Source organism: Scomber japonicus, chromosome 8 (genome assembly GCF_027409825.1).
Source record: "Scomber japonicus isolate fScoJap1 chromosome 8, fScoJap1.pri, whole genome shotgun sequence".
In the NCBI taxonomy this organism is placed as follows: Eukaryota; Metazoa; Chordata; class Actinopteri; order Scombriformes; family Scombridae; genus Scomber; species Scomber japonicus.
The window spans coordinates 25447026-25470583 of NC_070585.1; the positions used below are offsets into that span (position 1 = coordinate 25447026).

Sequence of the window (23558 nt, forward strand, 5' to 3'; positions counted from 1 at the left end):
TAAGGCCTTCACAGTTTTTCATTAAGTTTAAAAGAATGTGCTCCTTTTTAAAGATATCCATAACTGTGTGCTGGTTTATGATCTCTACAGCTAGTGTTTCTATCTCTTATACAGATTCAACATAACTATTCGCTGTGACTGCGTTACAGTGCTTGAATAGACCCTCACTCCAGGTGTAGTTGACCAAGATTTGTCAAGAGATCACATGCAAGATCAGTCAGTATTAGTAAAACTCATTGGATCTAATATGTATTGTATTAGCATTTTTTCAACAATAGATTTACTTACTGCCTTACAAGGGCATTATTTATTTATTTAGATATTAATTTGAATCATGTAGCAGTGCTGAGCCTCAGAAAGCTGATGCTTTCTGATGCATGTTGCTCTCCTATATGCATGTTGTTAGTTTAATTAAATGAATCCCAGACATGTAACTATGGCAACATTTAACATTTCCATAGCTTTGTCTCCCCTCTTTGTGTCACTCTCTAGTGGCCATTAGCCATTTGTCAAATTATCTGATAAAAAGACTATTTACGGCTGTAATTGGGTGAAGTTCAATGCAGCCACAGCTACTTCTGGATAAGGGATCATCCCTTAGCAACAAATGGCTCACAACATTTGACTCTGAAAATACTTGCTCTGAATAAAGTTTATGTTGTTTTTTTTTTCTCCCTTACTTTTTTCTGCCTTTCCAAAAAGTAGGTATACTATTGTTTGGAATATGAGGAGCAGAACTATGGAAATAATTTGATATCATGAGTGTATGTTTATTCCAATGCACCTGTTGTTGAAAACATATAATTTAGTTTTTCAATAAATGTAGTTTGCACTAGGAATCAGTGAACTTGGACAAACTGGGCAATGATGTCAAAACAAATCTGTGTTTACTCTCTAAATTTGTATTGAAAAAGGGTGCTTGGTCTGCCATGGTAATGTGTCATGTGCAACCATGGATACTCTGCTAAACTGTGTGGAATGAAGAAAACAATGAGCAACACCAAGACAAACAACATAATGAAATGCCTGGCCTGAGATCCCCAAGATGGCCATTGGCGAGTTCACAGGGTGGTCAACATGACCATGACCTGGACGTTATTGGGAAAATAAGTTTTGTCAAAACAACATTTCTTATTTGACACTGTGGAAAACTGTGTGGGCAGTTTGACCATTTTGAATGCAATCCTATTGCCCATCAAAACAACCAACTGCTTGAGTATTTGAGTTGGATGAATTGTTTAGCTCTCAACATGCAACAATGCATATTGATGGTTAAGGTTGAGTGATATAAATCATATAAGTCATATACATTTTTTCAGTAAGAAATTAAGGTTTGTTTATACCAAGATTGCATATACCTTTATTCCTTTACAGTTTTGATATATATGGTCATAAATGGCTGTTGTATTGTTGTAAATTATACAGTACAGTATAAGGCCATTGATTTGTTATCTCATCCTTGGTGTATTTGTCAATGTAGATGACCTTGACCTTTAATCTCTCTGAGGAAGACACAGAATAAGCTAATCTCTCCATAGGTGTTGGAAAGAAATCACATTATTTCAATTCATCATATGAAGTATGAGACAAAAGCCAATTCTACAAGGGAGATAACCTGTTGGACATGAGAGATCACCATCTGTAAGCTTCAAATGGTGCCACTGTGGCAACCCGCAAAAAACTTGGGCTCAGCCTGAGATACACCCACTCAAGCACAGTCCACTTTTCTGTATCTTTGGTAAAGTCCATGGCATTCTCTGCTTAGGTCTAGTTTAATTTGAAACAAATTGAATGACTTACTACTACTTGATTACAGTTTTTTTTTTCTGAATGCATAGTTGCAGCAGTAGTTATAATAATGTCTGTTAGAGTATATCCACATACTGATGGAAAGGTAGAAGGTTTGTGCAAAATGGTACCAACTGAGCAAATGACTGATTTTAAAAATAGTGTTAATATGTTGCCATGTTAACAGTATGACATTGAAATTAAAACACATACAAACTAGGTTCTCAAGTTTAGATAACATCATGCATTATTTATCGCACTTTTATCGCATTTTTTTTTTTACAAATGTTCATAAAATAGCATGTTACTTTAAGCAGACACTTTTTGATATATAGTAAGTATTTGAAGATTTAGTACTGCATGTGTGTTACTATCTGTGGTCTGATGTCTTGATTACTGTGCAGTGAAGACATCTGCAACTGAATCTACATTTCATCATTTGTAGGTTATTTTATTAAAATGGCTGTTGCCCTGTGAATATGTCATATTACTTTACAATATCATCAGAAATGCAAACTACACCCAGAATACCTCCTATATGTTCATAACCCTTTCCTATTTGATTATATTAGGATTGGCATCCAAACCACTTTTATTGGCCAAGCCCAATTAATGTACAAGGAATTTAAATTGTCTGTGTGACTTGACACATATGACACAAATGACAAATAGTTTTTTTTTTTCCTCTTATACACCAGTAGTCTGCAGTACTTACAACATGACTTCTGTCAGTACTTGATCTTGACATGATGGGTGTTATTATCAACTCACCGGCACAGGTGCTGTTTCTCCCTGCTCGAGATAGGCGTTCATCCCAGCATGCTGCACTGAGGGCCAAGGCTCCACAGTTTTGCACCGTAAAATAGATCAGTGCTGCTGTAATCGTTGCAACCAACATAATCCTGTGCTCCGTCCTTTCCGTGGGAGCTGCACTTGCTCACTTTTTCTCACGCATTCCCACTAACAGTGCTGGCATACAAGAATTCCTTCAAAGTAAATAAGATATACTTATGAACTGTTGGCATCTTTGTCCAAGACTCAAGCCTAGAAAGACAATGGAGCTTTACATACTAGAAGATATCACGGCTGAGAAAGATGCAAAAACCCAATGTTAAGATGGAGAACTCAGAATGAAGAGGGCAATACTACCAGACCAGTGTCCAACCTAAAAAAAGAAAAGAAAAAAAAAATACTGTGTGTGGGATCCTGCTCACTCCCTACTTTGGCCCCGAGGCTGCCAGTCTGTTTTGGAAGCAAAGATTGAAATTCCTGACACCCCCTTGGTAAATTTTGCACATGCTAGTCCAGCATTGGAGCAGAATCTTCTTTAAGATGCAGTCAGTGTCTCAAGCAGAATGTGGAATATGCAAGAAATGGGGCTGGTCTGAAGAAAGGTCCCACACAATAACAACATCTTACCCTCACTCCACCCCCTGACCCATGCCCTTTCTCGATGTGGATGGATCTGTGTGTTTTTAAAAGAGAGATTTTGTGTCTGAGAGAGATGGGGGAATGGACATTGTGTTTAAAGCTATTACGCCACACAAAACTAATCAAACATTTATTATTTTTAAATTTCTACCTAAATTGACCTTTACAACCTTTGGTACTTTTTTTTTTTTTTTTTTCCTACTAAAACACCATTCATAAATAAAATGCACATACAGTACAAGTATAATTTACACATGCCACACACACAATAGGCACTCTGTTTTGTTTCCTGTGTGTGTGAATGAGAAGCCATTGTGTCACACTGTCTCCTGTAGAAGTTAATCTGGCTCCCTGAGGGAATCAGTAGAATGAGTAATTTATAGAGAACGGAGGAGTAGTGCAGCAGATTATCCCTAAACAGTTTGTCCTCTTTTTACCCCAGAGAACAACTAACAAATGGCAGGAACCAAAACCTCTATTCATACCCTCCATGACTAGGATATTGTCAGCAACAGCATCATCAGTAACCTTGTAGAGGAGCAGTAGAAGATTTACATGGCTGAGAAAGTTGCCTTGTCTCCAGACTAGTCTGAGGGACACTGACCTTTTCCCACGATTTTCCCTCTGGCAGATAACAATGAAAATGGTAATGTCTATAATTTCTTCAGGTGACTAGCTCACTGAATGACAGTCACACATGGGTTTGAATCATTGCATATCTAGGATATATGTGGAAGCGCCAGTCATGTTAAATGCTAAGTCACGTCATTGCTTTTGCAAGACTCCAGCTCTTAATTCCAGCTGGGTGACTCACTTCAGATAATTAGAATTAAACGTATTTGTGTAACTCTTGATCATCACTCATGAAAAAATTGTCACTCATACTAACATTGCATATATAAATATATACTTTTTTTTCATTACTTGCTCCCTAAAATCTGTAATGTATTTATTACAGTACATCAATGTAAAGTGTGACAAAACACTTAACACTTGATAGAACTTGAAATATACTCACCAAGTTTTTCAAGTCACGTGGAAAGTATTTACTGTACTGACTAATCAAGTTACTTTGATTTTGTGCTTGGCCTTTGTCTGAAAGGGCTATATATAACTATTATTTCACACTAACCATTAGTTAGAAATAAATCCACTTTGTTAGGATTTTATTATGATTATAGCACAATATTCTGTTATATCATCTGTGGTTCCACAACAACATTACAACACTCTTTGGCGGATATCTTTTTCTAGCCTTGTTTCAGTCACTGCTTGCATGTGGCCAATTTTCCACTGGGCTGCCATAATGGCACCAATAATAGTTGCCAAGAGACTTGTGATGCAACTGCAAAGCCTCTAGAGAAGAGAAGTATGTTACTTCCAGTTGTTATGTCAGGATTTGCTCTCATGGACCACATCCTAGTAGCGTAATTGAAGACAGTATCTGCTTATGTCATTGTTTGGTCTGTTTTCCTTTTTCCTCTCTTTCCTCTGGCCCACTTGCCTCAGTGAGCTATACACCTTATCTCTCAGTCCATCCATATTTCTCTCGGTCTATCCATTCATAGTTTATCTATCATTAACAGCCCACCCCGTCCTTGTCTACCATCCATTCAGTCTGTTTGTTAAAACAACCTGGCTGTTGCCATGATAACAGCACAGCTGGCATTAGAGATTACTTAGTGTGGCAGACTCATACAGCTGGTGGCTCGGAAGTATCCATGGGAACTGTTTCCACACATCATCTTATCCAGATTTACAGCAATGCCTGTTCAGATGTTTAGAATGCATGGTAATTGTGAACCATTGATTGTCAGGATGAACATGACTGTTTCCTGAGTGAGCACACCTGATATGTATATGTACATTTCACTTCTCCCCTATATTTATAAATGACACTAATCATACTTGTACCATTGAGATCATCTGTAGTTTGCTCCTACGCTGTCCTGTTTGATTCATAATAGATGGCTTGCTCATTTTTTAAATAATTTTCTCGCCTCATACAAGAACCAGCATCACACGCGCGGACATACACTCCAAGACAGTATATGATGAGGATAGCATGATGATGAAGTACACTGGGCATTGGAATACAAGGATGTAGATTTAGTGTCGCCAGCCGAAGCCTATAAAGGACACATGAACTGTTACTAATAGAAAACTCTGAGAAATTATTTATATGATGTAAGACAAAATTCAAAACAACATGGATTATTTATATAGAATTTTACTGTGCCAGAGAGGGGGGTGTTTCCTCTAAGTCAATTTCTGGCATTGAAATGGGTATTTATTTATGGCATTTATTTATGTAATATGATTGCTGGTCCATAGTTGCAGCAGAACAGTGAAATGGGTTGTATTGGCAATCTATTAAATATACAAATTAAAGCACCTAAAACAATTACACAGGTATACTTGTTTACAGTGTTGAAAAGTTGTATTTTTAAGACCGTTTTACTATATACTTGGCACAACACAAGTACACATAACAAATATAATTCAACAGTTCAGTTTAATACAAAGAAATGTATGTATAACAATTTCATTTATAGACAAATATATACATATAATCATAGAAACTGGCAATATTTCAGAAGAGTCACATATTCTATCAAACACATTGACAGTACTTTCTGGTCCGGTAAGGCAACAATCAGCTTGATGCTTGAAGCAACAATGATGTTGTTTATGTGATGGAAAGTGGTAATCGGTCTTCTTTTTGCTCCACCACATGGTATTCATATCTGACATTTAAACTTTGGCATTGAATATAACATAAAACACCACACACAGTTAACTGACAGGCTTTTTGTATTGTACTATTTATGAATATGAGTATGTAGTAACACGCATTCAAAGGTCTTTATCAAATATAAGGCTCCAAAATAAATAAGGTCATGAATAAAAATATTGCAGTCATTGACATATTTGTTCTTTTGAACACCCAAACAACCCATGGGAATGTTTTGTGTTAACTATGATTTCCTAAATCATTGTATGAATCTTTATAAAATGTTGATGGAAATGGATAATGGGTGTGTTAAACCATTACATCACAGCAAATCATTGCATTTTACGTGTGAGAATTGAGAATGTATTCATAAAGATTTATAAATGATTTCATAATTAGTAGTTTATGAGTGTCATAAAAAGGCATAACAAGAGTATTTCATATAAAGGGCTACTAGCATGGTGATTGGTCACCATGGACTCCAGGCATCAGCAGAGATACTCAGAACGGCAACTGTTATCACTCTTAAAGGTCATCTGGGAGTCAATACTTGACCTGGAGCACAAGAGCATTCGCTCTGAGTCATGGGTTGGTCTCCTGGCCCAAAGCTCAGTTGGGTGAGAGTTCAAGGTCCTTTGTTTCATTGAAATTGTCTCAAACTTGACGTAGCTCTCTTTTTCAAGCTCCTCTTCATCCAAAGCTGTGCTGCGCCCCTTGCAGTAGAGAGCGAGAATCTTATAAATCAACAGGGCAATAAGAGGCAAAATCAAAGCACAGGCAATGGCACTTATGATCATGAAAAGCTGGTTCTGCCCACCATCCTCAACATTATCCAGTGTGTAGAAGTCAGTGCAAGGATCTTTACCTGCTGTACTACCCTTAGCTATGAGGCAAACTGAGTACCTCATCCCAGACGATAGTCCCTCTAGCAACATTTTTCCACTACCAGCATTAGTCTCCACTGTCATTTTGCTGTCATCCTCATCATAAGGGGAATATACAACTGTGAGTGGAGATTCATTTGGTACCCCATCTGCTGTCCAGAGCAACACTGCAGTGTCAGCTGTTTCTTCTACAATCTTTAGGTCTTTGACAGACTTTGAGACATCAGTTTTCTTGCTTTTTTCATCTGCTGCAAGCTTTCTCCCATTACCTCCTTGTTGGCTCTTTGAAGGTTTCAAGGAACCTCTCTGTAGACCGTTGCTGGGAGTAGTTTTCGGCGTCTTAGGGGCAGAAGATAGTGTTGTTGATGTTCTTGGAAGGACCGTGGTTGTGACAGGCATGCTGGAAATGTCTGTTAGGGGAGTAGATGTAGTGCCTTGGCTGGTTTGTCCAGTTCCAGTGGTAGGCTTCAGTGGTGGGATGGTGGTCATGCCACCAGCAATCATGAGGGAAATGGTTGCTTCTGCACTGCCAGCATCATTCTTAGCTTTGCAACTGTAGTTCCCAGAGTCCTTGTACAATATTCCATGCAAACTCATGATGGACCATCTGATGCCATCCCCAGGCGACTCCTGGACTAGAGAGTGAAACAAGAAAACAAAAGTACATATGGATCAAGTCTCACAAACTTCCTTTGCACGTTTTCAAATGGAATATGATCCTGTGACACCATCACCAAAATGATTCCTACATATCAGGCAATACAAATCTACAAATTTCCTTGAACACTCAAAAGTCTGCATACCTGTGTTGTTGACAGGTGAGCCATCTGTCTTAGCCCAGTAGAGATTTGGTGTTGGGTATCCTGTGGTATCACATCGCAGGAGAACATTACTGCCCAAAGGAGATGTGATCTTGGTTGCAGAAGTCATAACTGTCGGCTTTACACAATTCTCAAGTTCAGCACGCTGAAAAGGGACACCGGCCAAATTCTCAGGTCCACTGCAGGTCAGGAATAGGTCCATCAAAACCACTGGTGTGTTAGTCATTTTGGATATCTCTATCAGTTTAGAGATTTTACAGTCACAGAACCAGGGATTATCTTGGATGCCTGTGGATGAAAAAATGAGACTTGAGAATTACGATTTATTGCTATCTATTTAAATGTTTTGCTCATAATGGGTTGGCTGTGAGTTTTAGCCACAGTAGCAATGGCAGTGTGGCAGTGAAGACATAACAAAGCTCAGAGGGTAGAATGGAAAGCAAATATGTACAATATGCAGTGTAACTTTTTGAACATAATTGTTTACTCTTAAATAGGTTAATCCCCATTACAAATAATAGGTCACATTATTTTGCATGGGAGTTCAGAAGATCTTTCGACCTATTTTGAATTTTCAACTTCAACTTCAACTTCAACTTTATTTATATAGCACTTTAAAACAACCATAGCTGAAACAAAGTGCTGTACATAAATAGATAAAACAACACAGGAACATAAAACAATTAACAGGAAATAAATACTAAAATATTTAATTATGTTTTAATTTGTTTTAAAAAACAATAAAACAATAACTAAAAAAAATACACTTAATTTTAGATGCAATGACAATGAAATTCAAAGGCTGTGGGTGTGAAACTATAATATACTCCCTTACAATTAGCTGTAAACACTGGCTGCACACAATAGGTAAGCACATGTACCTGTGCATTTTAAAGCCCTCTAACCAGATTAGTTTGTCTTAACAGTGGCAAAGCACTTAAGCTGGCTCTGGCCTTCTTCCTACTTGAGGCAACACAGTATTTTCCACTAGCTTTTATGTTAGTATTTAACATTAAAATATCTCTAACAACTTTAGAACATTATCAGGATGATCACTGCAGTGTCACATACTTATAGGGAGTATATGTGGGGGAAAAAAGGCTGATTACAAACTAAAAGTAAAGTTGCTACTTAAATTCTGTTAAATGTTTTGAAATGCATACAACATGCATGTATTTGTAACTTTTTTTATATGTACTGTAGTTTATGACTACATTTGACATAGACATTTTGACCACAAGACATATGAGCTGGAAACTATTTAACTTTAGTATAGTTATTTAAATATATAAAAGAGTGAAAGTGACTGTACTTATTGCATAAAATTGACATGAAATGTTTTAGGATGCACTGAAGAAGCTGTTGACTGTTTGTGAATGTGCTATTTTTTTCCTACAGTTTAATCCTGTTTCTCCTTCAGGTGAAGCAGAGCACACTGCCAGCTGCTTTCAACACGGATAAGCTAGCTTGTGCTCATACAGCCTATTAATAATATCCCTCCCACTGTCCATTCAAATCATATACAGTGAGCACATGTTAAATTACATGTAAGTGAAAAATACATGCAGCAATACATATTACTGTAATAAAAATGTAACAGGAAAGAAGGACATGTTTTTAAAATACTAAACATAAAGATTTAATTAGAACATTTTAACTGTTTTCATGTTGAGAGTATTATGAAATAGGCTATAAGTAATTGACTGCTGCGTACAGTATTTATTATTTCTGACATCTAACATGTTTTTCAGAAGTACCATGAATAAGACAAGTAAAGCTGTAATGCTGGTATTGCTGGAAATATGCTGAATCTTAGTTATGGGTTTTGTAAAATGTAAATGAAACAGCCAACAATAGGGGTATTAAAAGACCCTGCTTTATATTGCCAAATAGCAGTGTATTAAATATTTGTCAATCAATTACAGTAAATTAACCAAGTTCAGTGAACTTCAACTCTGCCTACTTAGAATAAGCTAATTTGACTGGCTCCTGGCAGTCACCGCCAAGGCAGGTTTTGGCTAGATTAATGGGTGGAATGATGTAATTCTAGTTCTTGATGTAATTATGAACAACCTCAAATGTGTCTTAGGCTGGTCCTAATATCCTGTAAAACAGAGACCGACTCAATACTTTCTTCTTACCTAGTACAACTTTGGAGTCATTTGTAGTGATTGGTGCTCCATTGAATGGGGGCCATATATCCATGAGATCAGAGGGCAGGGTGGCTAATTTGTTGCTGGATAGATCCAAATAGGTGATGTTGAAAAGGTACTGGATAGCCTCGTTGGGAACATTGGTGAGTCTGTTGTTGTGTAGATCCAACGTCCTTAGCATGGGCGTCTCTTTTAGAGACTCCCATGGGAACATGGAGATCATATTTCCATCCAACCTCAACTCATGGAGCACTTTGAGATTGTAGAAACCTGCAGAATCCACTGATGATATGGAATTGTAAGTAATCCACAAGTATCGTAGCTCCGCCAAGTAGTAAAAGGCTTCTGTTGGGATTCGCCGTACAACAGTTTTCTCAATACGAAGTTTTACTGTGTCCACAGGGACGTTGACAGGAACATCAGACATGTCTGGGTCATTGCAGAGTACAGATCTGGGGATGAAATATAAAGTTTTATGGCCATATCAACACTGTTTACAAAGGGTAACTGTAACTCTTCAAGCCATTTTCCAATGAGATAGATTTTCTTCCATTCCATTATATATCATTTTAAAGAATACGTTTAAATTATAGCATATATCAATCAATTCACTTAATAAATCACTATCAGTCCATCCTTCCATCCCTCCATCCCTCCCTCCCTCCCTCTCTCCATCCATCCATCCATCCATCCATCCATCCATCCATCCAAGTCTGTTATGAAGTGGGATGCTTTTTCTGACATGCCAGTAGTCTATCTGGATGGCACTACCTAGATGGCAAGGTCAAAGCTAATCACTATCACCATCATTATAAATAGTGAGTAATCATGTGGATCAATTTCTCCTTCTGGTAGTTGAATATTTGGAGTCACTTAGTCATGAATGAAGATTATATAGAAGAGAACCCTTTAAATGAAATGCTTCCAATACAGTTTTAATTACCATTATTTGATTATAAGACCTTAAGCCATGACTTTTAGCTTGTTCCAATGGTAACAATACTCCTATATTTGAACATGTATTCCTATGCCTAGTATATAATCTTGAAAAGTACCATTACTCGGGTAACTTTTACCCGAGATTTCAGATCACAAATCAAGCTTCTTCCTCTTTTTTAACATGATTGTGACACTCTCCAATACAAACTTATCTAGCCAAGGGAATTTGAATATATTTGTTTAAATGCTGCTGTTTAGTGTCTGCTGCTGTTTTAGCGTTTGACTTGAAAACATGGTGGACCCATTATCATTTCTCTCTCTTTAAAACGTGACTACATACAGCTAGAGATTACATAGAACAGTACTCACGCTTATTATGCAGATTGCAATTAGGTCTTTCTCAGGGATTACCAGATTGGTACTGTGCCAGGGAACATACATTATGTCTATACAGGTCAGTAAAACCTGTGTAACTGGCACTGTGGTGGATTGTTATAAATTTCCGCTTATTTTCAATGCACTTGTGAATTATGGAGACACAAAATTGAATCTTTTGTTTGACCTGATATTAATCATTCTTTCCTCCCCATATCTGCATTTAACAACATGTATGCCAATTTTTGTTCATCCAAATTGGGTTGTACTCAAGTTTTTTACACACGCTGATGCAGGTCAGATGGATGGAAAATGTTTTGAACTTTATTTAAACATAATTTAAGTGCAACACCTTTCCCTTGAATGAACACGGATCACACGCCAGTGCTGTGGTAACACTCATTGTAGTGCTCATTTAGGTAAATAAGTCTCTGAAAATATGCGCAGCTTGTCTAAAAACAAACAAACAGAAAAAAGCGAGAATATGTGCTTCTATGTTTTTATCATTATACCGTAAGTCCTCATAAATGTCATGAAACTGCCTTCCATTTTCATTTACCACATTGACAAAAGATGTCAAGAGTGTGTGTGAATAAGTGAGTGCAATAAAAGTACAATTTACCTGCTTCCCGCGCCATCGGTACGTCCATGGAAGACACAGGTGCATTGGGATGGACAGAAGGGATGAGCCATACTTAGGCAACATAGTAATACATGCACATAGAGAAGTAGATGCATGATTTCACGGAACACACCCAAAGTTCTCACATGGAGGAGAGATCAGGATAAAAGACATCCGGAATCATTGAGCGCTTGAAGAATTCTTCCCAAAAACAAATGGAGAATAAGGAAAAGAGCCTCAAAGTCCATAAGAGGCAACAGTGTGCAGGCTGAGGATCTAATTACAGTACAGATGACCTGTGAGATTGACAGTGTGGGGGAGGGGGGGTGGGGGATTAGCAGAGGATTTCTTTAGTTTGACAGGGTCACGCAAGCTAGGCAACAGGAAAGGACCAGCCATTTGGACCTAGTGTTAATCGGCTAACTCTCGAGAGGTTTCCCCTCACGTGATAAAGCCACACCTTTGTTAATCCATTCACTTGTCAACCTCACAGATGCTTTTTTTTTTACTACAAAGTTTCGCTAAAAGCCCATGTTATTATTTATCTGTTAAACACATTGGAAAACTATTTTTTTGTCACTTTATGTACTCCTATGAAGAGCACTGTGTAGTAGCATTCCATCACATTTCCATTGTAGTCCTAGTCACTGTGGTTTAGCCTCTAAAATGTGTAGAGTAAAAATGTTAGTTTTTTGTTGTACTGTACCTGCATCTTGAGGCAAGTCTCTCACTGTCTTGAAATCCCTTAAATTATATGTATTACTGAACAAGAGGCCATATGTTAGATGTGTAAGCGAGGTCTGCCTGGCACCAAGTTGCAAAGTGTGATTTATTATGGACTGTGCGGCCTAGTGGTTCACGGTGGGGGACCAAATGCCACCTGCTTAAAGCTGACCGTTCCACAGTTGTTTCCCTTTCATATATCCCATCCTTGTTGATTTATTACAGATTTTACTCCTTGCTCATTTTTAAAGTAATGACTTGAGTTTGTTGGCACATGTTCTAAAATATCATTATAATATAGAAATATACATGTTGTACTCATCACAGCACAAGCTGCTCACAGATTAAACATTAAATGCACGTGTAAATTAAAAGGTATTCAGAGAGTGAAAGTTTCCATAAGTTTAGGAAAATCCAACTTTACATAAGTCCTGTCATTTAAATTTTAATTGAAAGGGACTTTTGTTTTCTTAGGTTATGGCTACAAAATGGTAGAAATTATTTGAGTCACCACTAAAATCTAATCAATTGTGGTGTAATATTAATGGAGGTAAAAATGCAAAATAATTACTAATTTATAATTAAGATAAATGTTAATATACTCCTTGGATGATCTTATTTTACTTATGTTAATCCTTGTGATTTTATTGACTTTTTGACCACATGATCTGGTCTCAAAAGTATATTATGACAGCTCAGTTGTAAATAGTAACACTTATTGTGTATAGATTTTAATAATAGTCTAGAATAATCTTACTCTTAATAATCTTATACATGTAGTTATGCCCCCATAAATGAGTAAGTACTCTTCGCTGTGAAGTATATTCATTTATTTTTGCACAATTTTGGGTTATCAACACTATCCTATTTGGAATGGCTTGGAAGGAAAGGGAGACATCTAGTGGTAGTAATTTGTTAATGTGTGTCCTGATAAACATTGATTTCCTTTCTTCTTTTAAAATCAAAATTGATCTCTCTACAGTCTAGCCCAGTGTGACAAGTCATAATCATAAAAACTAAAAATTGTATATGGCTCATTGGCTCATACAGTAGTTACTATTACCCATTCTACAGTATAATATATACTACCAGCAGCACTATGGTATAACCTAATTCGAAGAACAAAATTGACACAAGAGACATCACCATATTTATTAACAAGTACACAAGTGAATTTTATTTATGCAAGCAAATTTGATCATACAGGTCAAATAAGCCACTTCAAGCTGTTGGCACATGAATGTACAAAACAGATTCAATTTAAAGCCTGCTACTAAGCATTCGTAGTGAAAGTACAAAAGACTAATACAAGGAGAAAGCTGAAAGCATATTTTCAGATCATTACAGAGTAAGCAATGTTGGTACAAGTATTAGTTTTAAGACATGGTTGAGAGCTCATCACAAACTAAATAGACACAACTCAAAGACTAGTCTCTAATATCAGTAGCATAATGCGGTAAGCGTGGAAGGTTTATTACTGCACATATAAACAAAGGGTTGATCCAGCAAGACAGTCAAAAGTGTAAAAATAAAGTAGTGAAATAAAGTAATTTTTTGAGTCAATAAGACTATATTAATGCATGTCCATGCCACGAAAAACATCTAAATTCACAGTCTTTACTAACAGTACAGTTATCCAACTTTGAGTTGAACACCAATGCGCTTACATCTAGAGAGCACAGAAATGGTCAAATAAGTGCATGAAACTAGCTTTTAGAAATACTGACAAAACAAATTTTGCCAGGCAATGAACATACATGTCAGCGTGTTGTCCTATGACATCATGATGTGTAAGCCATACAGTTACAGTCATGAACAAAATTAGTATGACGTATACTTTTCTCACATCTGATCATTTCACCAGAGTGCATTACACCAGCAACATTGTATTGTCAGAGTTTCTTACCAATTGAGACGGATAGATGCAGAGTGGACTGACCCACAGTGATCTATTTTTTTCTCACATGAATTGTCCTTAAATTGCAGTGTCTAACATATATGTATGCTTTGATATATCAGTATATACAGTGCAGAGTTCTGCAAAAACAGGAGTTTAGTATTTATAAAGTTCCATTTTTAAGAAATTAAAAAAAGAGGTTATGAAAGGATGTGCTTTTGTGGTTTGTGATTAAAAGACGATGGAATCATTCACTGTCCTAAAATACATTTAAATGGCAAGATTCCCCCGTTTATCATAAAATAACCCATAATTTATCTTTAATTGACTAATCACATCTTTGATATATATATATATATCGAAGTCATTGTTTTCCTGTGTAACAGGCTTGGCACATCTAGCAAATATTTGATTAACTTTAATGATTTGGTGTTTATTGTGTTGTTTTGCTATTGTATAGCTTCGAATAGAAAAAGGGAAAAAAAACAGATTGAACTACTTTCCTGTGAAAGTGGGTTTAATCCCTGGGAATACTGGTATGACAAAGGCTTACTATGCTTCATAGTTGTGTTGTGAGATTTAAAATATTTTAAAAACTAACCACCCGTTCACATACAGTACATAGTTCTTGAACATGAAATCTCCACACGACATGAGAAATGTGCTTGAAAACCCTTTTAAGCCCCTGTTGACCCTCTCAAACATCAGCAAAAAATAAATTATGCATGAGCAAAATGACACGTAGCATCAAATAAAGATGTAAGAAAAATAAAACAATTATACGCAAGTTATTTAAAATAAAAATAAAAAAGCTGAGATACTACTGCTACTTTGGATTCTACAAACTACACTAAAACTACTATCAGCACTAAACAACTCTTATTCAAGAATATAACTGTCATAATAATAATCATAACACCATCCATGAGAGAGGTAAAGGGGCTTTTTTTTCATCTGAAATGCTGTTTGCGACTGAGGAGGTTTGTATGACGTTCCCCCCCCAGACCACATTGTCATATGATGCACCAGTGACATCAGCAGTGGTGAGGGCCCTAGGCGCCATCCGCCCCCCCTCAGGAGGGGATGGTAGAGAGAGACAGATAGAAAGACAGAGGAGAGAGAGAGGGAGAGAGGCCGGAGTCGCAGGGCCAGGCCTCAGCTGGTCTTTATGTGTAGGCATTGAGACGCTCCTTGGAGCGAGTGGAGTGGATGTCGTGAAGCTCCTGCTCCTCCTTCGACTTGATGTCCTCATATTTCTGCATCCGGCAGGCGTCCTTCACATAGGCCCAGTTGGCCGACAGCACCATCAAGTAATGGATCTGCAATTTAAGGAAAATATTACAAGTGTACATCGATAAAGAACTGATTAGCTTTAGATAAATTATCCTACTGTATATATACAGAAAAAACTGGCAATGCTTGTTTGTGTAGACTAACCCTTTAACTTTTTTAGAGGAGCTTTCCAACTGTCCAGCAGGTGGCAGCACAATACTATATGTAGCTACTCTAACATTTGCGTTACCATATAGTTATAATGAATGTATTTTGGTGTAATAACTGAGGTTATAAAACAAAATCTCAACTTAATAACAGTTTCATAGATGCACTGCTCTTTATTTCTGATATGTAGAAATAATAAATTAGGAGATTTGAACTAACCCTCATAACTGTTGGGTTGGGCATGTATTTATTTAGTTTGTAGTTCAGATTTTTTTCCTCAGGCTCACATGAAGCGTGTGATGTTTTATATCCTAGCATATTTTAGGACTGATTGTTTCTCTAGCTGTATCTGTTGTGATTAATGTCCCCTGCCATCATCTGTAAAAATGAAATATGTGCAGAACTGAGTTCTGCCACAATTTGCACCATCATCTCTAACTAGTAAACACTTTCTGTTTCTCAGAAAATGGCTCCTCAGAAATTACTGAGTGATGTTTGCAACAATCTCTGAGCCTTTCTTCTCCCTGTTTCCATGACAACGCCATGACATGCCTGGTGCCTCCGAAAGAGGGGAGGGAGACAGACCCTGTCTTTTCACTGCGCCAAAATGCCTTCTCTCCCATCTACAGCTATACTCTCACAGGCAAACACAACACAGGCAAGCCATGGAGCAGCCACAACAAAACATAGCTATTTGATAGATACAACATTCCCAGAGTTACCATTTATTCTCAAACATGTTCAAATCCTACACCTGCAAAATGGTACTGACTGAGCAATTGAGTAAACTTGTCTCCTATGAATATGAGTGAACATCTTAGCATTTAAAATACATCCTGGCTAAAGGTTCTTTTGCTTTGTGCTTGATTTAAAAGATGTCATAAGATACATTTGAAAATGATAAAATCATTGAAAAGAAAATTGTATGGATACCAGGGAGATAGTTTTCTAAATTGCAGCAAATAAGACTTCTTGGATATATGTTTTGTCTTTTATGTTATGATTGTCACATCCCTTGAGAGAGAGGTACAAGTTGGTGACTCACCATAGCAATAACAGCAGCTCCTGCTCCAGCGAGGGCACAGATGAACAGGTGGAATGTCATGTCCAGCTGTAGAAAAAACAAATCACCATACATATTAGCGTTTGAGGCTTTGTGGGCAATTCTGAGCCTGCCAGTCCAAGCTCCTACCTGGAAATATGTGTTGGGACAGTTAAACTTATTGATGTTTATTTTCGCAGTCCTTGTAGGTTTTGTTTACATGATGGTAATATCAGATTATACAGTTTATTCACATGAGTAATGCGTGTGTATGTTACTATAAGGAGCCACGCTGGGTTTCCACACACTCTAAACAAACAGGTTGCTCATAAAGCAACCAGTGCTTCAACACTCCTCTGCTGTTTTAGCCACTCCTTCACATCAGCTAATGAAGTCCTATACACAAAGGCACCTAGGGAGTGTTTCTATGGTTGAAGTAGAGCACACGTGTGGTGGCTGGTGGTGTGTGGACTGAGCTATTTTAAACAAGTGCTACTTTTTCAACCTTCTCAGCTGTTATTGGCATTCAAACTAGTAAACTTTTGTTTGATGTTATAAACCCATCTACTTCTAAAACCTTACAGTTATCAACTCATATCATCAACAGTAAAATCGTACAATAAAATGTCATTTTGCTTTACCTCATTGGAGTCACACATCCTGTAGAACTTCTCTGATCCAGCACACACAGTTTTTGCCTCAGCAATTGGCACAATACCTGAAATATAATAGTTTATTAAATATGTGCAAAAAATGTTTACTTCTGTAAAACAAAATGCAGATAATGAAGAAACAGCAACAGTGACAGCAAGTTTTTTTTTTTTTTTTACCAGTACACCATTATAGTGCAGACTTCCTGTACGCACAATCAAACACAGGCGACATATAGGGCTCTTATGTTATGGTGGCAGCACAAATGGTTGTTGACACAGCGGCAGTATAAGTGAAGCTGGTGGCTAATGTACTGTAAGAGGTAGCATTAATTAAAAATAATGAGCCAGTAGCTTATTTAACAAATTAATGTCCTTTATATGGGAGGAGGAGGAGGAGGGGGGCGGGGTTGTAAAATGACATTGTAAAAGTACATTATTGTATTTTTCTGCTGCAGGAGAGGTTTTCATTTTATGACATGGCTGCATACATTTGACTAGGGTAACTAGGAGTTACAATTAAGCCTTTATAATGTCATTATCCATCCAGAATATAAAGAAAAGTAAAAAAAAACAAAAAAACAAAAACATTAGAGGCTACACATGATTAATAACTGTTACAGTCTGCTAGTGAGTTTGCGTGTAACAATTAATATTATTGTCATATAACTGTTAACATATTTTGCAATGTGTAGTGACTTCACAGTAGTCATTAGAGCTGCTTCGGTTAGTTGATTAGTGCATTGACACAAAATTAATCACACCTGTTTTGATGATTGAATTTCATACTGATTTCAATACTTTCAGCATGATATTTGTTATTTATTTGTCTATATTTTCCAAAATCAAACTAGAGGCCACAAATGTAATATAACAGTGTACAAGTCTTAGATGGAGACTAGTTTACATTTGCTTTTAGAGGTATTACAAACTGATAGCAGGTAAACCAATAAATGGCTGCACCTTTATCACCAACCTCTCAGCTTGGTCTATGGGGGACAGTAACTAAGAAAAAACATTTCCAAGATGTTTGGATAAAAGCTGTAGTTAGACAGCACAACACAGATGTGAGAAGTGTTCAGCAGTGCATGACTCCATATGTCCTGCAGACACCACAGAAATTGAGATCTGAGCAGTCCGGGGTAGAGCAATGGAGACACAATATCCATTCTTACCATACTGGCGTGGGTCCAAGCAGAGTGTGGTCCCCTCCAGCACAGTAGCGTTTTGGCAAATATTCCAGATGTTGAAATATATAAAGACTGGGAGAGAGGTGAAAGCTGTGACTCCAAGCCAAGCCAGCATGAAGATGTATGTCAGCATGATGAACTGAAACAGCAAAAGAGGACAATAGATCATGTTTGCGTACAGTATTAATTCATTTTATCCTGTGAACCACCTCATTTTTTTTGTTAAACAAGGATGATGATTTACACTCAGCTTATCAACAGGTCATCTTTCAGTTGTTGGTTGCTAAAGGAAAGCATAATCTGGTTGAAATAGACTCTTTTAAAAATTGTAATTATCTTCAGTTGTTACTTCATTGATGTAATTACAAGGGATTAAAAATGCCTACTATCAGAATGAGTGATTCACAGGTTTGCATGTGAAAACAGTCTACATACGGTGTGTGAAAACAAGTCAGGCTATTTTAATAGCTGATGTTTTTCCTAATTAGTTTAGATAAATGTGAAGTTACTGTACACCCACCACAATATAGATTTAATGTTTTGTTCTAGGGCATTATGGGGAGAAACATGGGTACTGAGATACACAAACTAGCTGTTGTGAATCTGTAATGCTAGACATTTCCATGGGCACAAGATTAGCACACACTAACTTAATGAACCCAGTGACCACAAATACCACAGTATAGCTCATTTTCTTTTCCTCCCTGTGGATTGCCAGATTTGCTAAGCAATTATATCCCAGAGATAATCTTGTTAGGGTTGCTGCAGGCTCTGTGAAATGCTGCTAGTGTTGAATTGTTGTTTTGGCAGTATAATAAAATTATGTTGACTGATGTTTTAATGAAATTATAGAGCATTCAGTCGCAACATAAAATTAGGAACACATTTTTTAAGTAATCTGCACATACACAAGTAAATTGACAAATAATTTAGTGCACAAAAATGGTGTGTTTTGCTGCCTGGTTAGGGTTAGGGTTAGGTTTGTCACACTTGCTTAGTTCCTAAATGTCCTACATAATAAGATGACTTGTACAAAATTTGTAATAATAATTGATCTCTTTAACAAATACAAATTCAACCTCTAATCAGTTAATAAAATCTGTTACAGGGTTATCTACCTTCAGTTGAAAATGTCCATTGCTAGATTAACAGCAACAGTGATTTGTTAGATTGAATCATAAGAGGAGCGGGTTGTGGATTTGGAGTAGTGATTGCTATCACAGCTAAGCACCTAGAGAACCAGCCACTCAAGGGAAATGTCCAGTAAAATCACCTCGTATTTAGACTGAGATTTCTGAAAGCTGCAGTCCCAAATTACAGCAGTAATGGTAGTTTATAGGTATAATGAATAGACAGTAGAACTAATTAAATAAAAAAAACTATAACTTAAGTAGCTGGTTATTATGTACAAATTGTACCCAAGCGCTGACACAACGTCCACAGGTGGTGATCTTGAAGTCTCCATACAGGTCTTTAATGGCTCCACTGGTGAAAAAGCCCTCCACCATCAGCAGGATCCCATAGACGAAGAAAGCCGAAGCAATGCCGTAGATCACATACTTGATAATGTCAATTCTGCAAATGAATAGAGAGCCACTGAAAATGTGCACACCAAATACATGTTTTATGTTTTATTCTTAAAAGTGTGTTGGGTTGTGTCGTGAAGTTGCAGCACAATGATACCTAGAATAGACGATGATTTAATTATGGATGAAGTAATGTTATTCTTTACTTTTGATTTTGTGCCTTATAAAAAAAACAGATGCAATGTTAGCCAATTAAGTTACATATTTAGAGATGGAGATTTAGTTCAGTTTGGGAAATTTAGGCTAGGTTTTTTTTTGTCCCTGTTGTTATGCAAATTTTCTATTTATACAATTTTATTTTCTTTTGAGGATCATGTATAATGTTTTCTTCAGCTAAGTTACCATTACAGCCCGTCTTATCCTTTTTCTACTCACATGGTGAAGATGTCCAGTGCGTCCACAGGGCTCCGCACCACCTCAAAGTAGTTCTGGAGGATGGTGACGGTGCCAGACAGTGCCTCATGTCCACAGCCGCAGAACAGAGCCACACCCGCGTAGAGCAAGATGGTGGCTATGAGGGATGGGTATGGGATCCCACCCAGGCATTTGATGCAGCATTCAAGGCATCCTAAACATACACAGAGAGAAAAAAGTCAGTTTTTAGTCAACAGACCCTAAAAATAACGCTTTAATGTCTAAAAGAAAACCCAGGCTGGGTAGAATATGTCTTTGGCCCACTGTGACACAAAGTCGGACAAGATTCTTACTAGTATGTTGCTGAGCTCTAAATTATTCAGCAAAACATTGCTAATGGGTGAATGCATTTGCATGTTGAACACTGTACTGTCATTTACTTTTTGAGAATCTCCAACATCCAAACCTCAGCTGGAAGGCAGCCCTGCATGTGCACAATGGAAAATACAACAACTTGACCAAGTATCTGAACCACAGTACATATTTAAGGCCGTAAAATGAAATGAGATGCTCAATGGCCATTTCCATTTGACTTTATCTATGGTGTCTATCTGTGGTAACATTTTTCCTGTGTTCTGGGTTTCTGCGCTATATTTGTTCTGTCAGTTGTTCTGCCCTACAGGATGCTGACATTTTATTCAGCCCCAAAAAACCCTGAGATTTACATAGTGCTCCTGACCTTTAACCTCATTCTTCTTTGCTCAGCTTTCTTTCCCTGGGGGCCCTTAAGGTGACTAATAACTGCTTGGCTCCAACTTCAATCTCCTGTTGCAGATTGCTCACAGAGAAGCTGCGAGTCTGTAAATAGTTGTGCACGCAGGTTTATGCTTTGATTGCTTAGATTAAATTGCTTGGATTTATGATTTTCCTTCTCATGTATGTGTATTAGTAAGTGTGTGTGCGAGTCAGTCATTTCTCAGTAATAACAACAGTTTATTTTCTGTCGAAACATGGAACACAGCCTTACTTTATAGGATCTTGTAGTGCATTGCATTATATGAACCACACAGACACTATCGTTTATATAGCCAAGCTCATCCTGAGTCAGTTTGTAACACCATCTCGGTGGCTATTTCTTATATATCCACAGCTTGTCTGGAATCCAAATCGGTATATGCATATGAAATGAACAAATGTTATTCCATGTTAATACAAACAGAAATTTTCTCTTGGATCTGTTACATCACGATCATGGCCCATGATTAAATTTGCCTGCATTTACACTGCTGTCCTCATTCAGAAAAGAGAGTAGACTGTTTGACTGCACAGTCAGTTTTCATTGTCAGTTTGGGAGATGATAAAAGATTCCAGGATCGTTCATCAAGTATGTTTTCAGCAGCATCTCTTTTATGATTATCTGGCTGTCTTCACCTGTGTTACAAAGCAGGAACCAAAGCAATATCCCCCCTCCTTCTCCTCCCCAACTCTCTGCTTGTGGCTCTGATTTAAACCTGACTGGAATACCAAGTAGCTGGTCCGCCTGCTGGGCTCTGCTGAGTACTCAGACGCTTGGTGCAGCCCCGACCCTCGCCTAGGCTTGCCTAGATTATCTGCATCCTCACTGATGTAATCCAGTGCTGAACTGTGCTGCCCGTAGAATCTCTATTTGGCCTTCTTACTGTATTTTTTGTCCAAGAAAGGTTCCTGAGAAAGATTACTGTTCTGTCTCTAAACCATTTCTGCTTTCACACTTTTTGGGGATATACCCCTAAAGCAAAAAAATAAAAAATGACCTGCTTAATTGAAACACTGTTGAGTTAGGTTATTAATGCCTTTTAGATGTGCTTTTGTTCTCTGTTTTCAGCCTGTGTTTGTCTTTGTTTTCTTGGCGTGGTGATGCAAAGTTTGAATTATGCCCAGTTCAAACTCAAGTCAAGTGTGAGCTGGTTTTATCTGTTTCAATTTCAAGCATGCCCCCCCTCTCAGGGAGATTAATATATGTCACAATATATCAAGCTGTAGAATCCCTCTGGAAGCAGCGTATGGGGGACTGTGTCTTCATTGAATTGGTATTTCTCCAACACAACTCCTGGCCAAGCTCAGGGGAGTGGGACATCACTTGGGAAGGGACATTAAACATTCAAGAAACACCTCACCGTTGATACCTTTTAGGCTCTCAGGTTCTCACAGTGCCTTCTGACATTCACTCTCAGGTGGTTTCACAAAAAGTCACACCTTAATTTGTATGGCTATGACTACCTGTAGTGGGTTTAGATGACTGGGAGCTGCCTTTTCGATGAGTGGTGATACAACTTTATTACCATTACAATTTACCCAAGTGTTTTAAAAGTCATGAATGAGAAGGAAGAACATTCATAAACAATCAAGTGAAACAATCGGTTCCTAAAAATAGTTTGTAATCAAGTATTTTAATTTTTTTTAATTGTCTCCCAGAGTACCTTTGGATAGCCCCCATAGAAGTGGTTTTGGAGTTGTGACATTGTGGTTATTTCCCAACAGGTGTGATCATTCAGCTGTGGTTAAGGAGTATCACTGATCTTTCCTCTTACTTACTGTATTGCTTGTAAATATTCAGATGGAAAAATAACAATCTGGATGACTGAGAATCTTCAAACATCTCTCGAAAAATCATTGCATTCTGCTTTGTTGAGGCTACAGTTGGTGGGAAAATGTTTACTTAAACTTACTTACTAAATTTAAATTAAAAAAAAAACAAAAAACCGTTATTACGATTACAACGTCCACAAGACCATCTGACTGACTATATTTGGCCACTAACAGAAATTCTAGATGTTTCATTAAAGAACTGTATATATGTATATGTTTAAGAATTGATATTTCATTAGGTGCCTTGCTCAAAGACACCTTTACAGTACATCCACTGTTCATGGAAGCTAGACAGGGCTTT

The 23558-nt window shown here is 37.4% G+C and overlaps 2 protein-coding genes across 2 annotated transcripts; both read right to left on the reverse strand.

Moving 5' to 3' along the window:
* Window positions 1–6441: 6441 nt before the first annotated feature.
* On the reverse strand, window positions 6442–11863 carry lrit3a (info leucine-rich repeat, immunoglobulin-like and transmembrane domains 3a). The gene is made up of 4 exons (XM_053324216.1): window positions 11748–11863; window positions 9800–10263; window positions 7641–7946; window positions 6442–7472 (listed from the first exon to the last, which is right to left on the reverse strand). The coding sequence occupies exons 1-4, from the start codon at window positions 11861–11863 to the stop codon at window positions 6442–6444; spliced, it is 1917 nt and encodes a 638-aa protein (XP_053180191.1).
* A 3670-nt stretch (window positions 11864–15533) lies between these two features.
* Window positions 15534–20821, reverse strand: gpm6aa (glycoprotein M6Aa). The gene is given in 7 exon segments (XM_053323854.1): window positions 15534–15686; window positions 16853–16918; window positions 17491–17567; window positions 18675–18828; window positions 20108–20264; window positions 20651–20778; window positions 20780–20821. Coding segments are annotated over 7 exon segments (777 nt in total).
* Between the last annotated feature and the right edge of the window lie 2737 nt (window positions 20822–23558).

Excerpts from the sequence above, each read along its gene's own strand:
- lrit3a (XM_053324216.1), bottom strand. The coding sequence starts at position 11,863 with ATGCATCTACTTCTCTATGTGCATGTATTACTATGTTGCCTAAGTATG. Across the intron at positions 7,947-9,799 it reads TGACTCCAAAGTTGTACTAG|GCATCCAAGATAATCCCTGG; the intron begins GTAAGAAGAAAG and ends TTTCATCCACAG. Across the intron at positions 7,473-7,640 it reads CTCACCTGTCAACAACACAG|TCCAGGAGTCGCCTGGGGAT; the intron begins GTATGCAGACTT and ends TTCACTCTCTAG.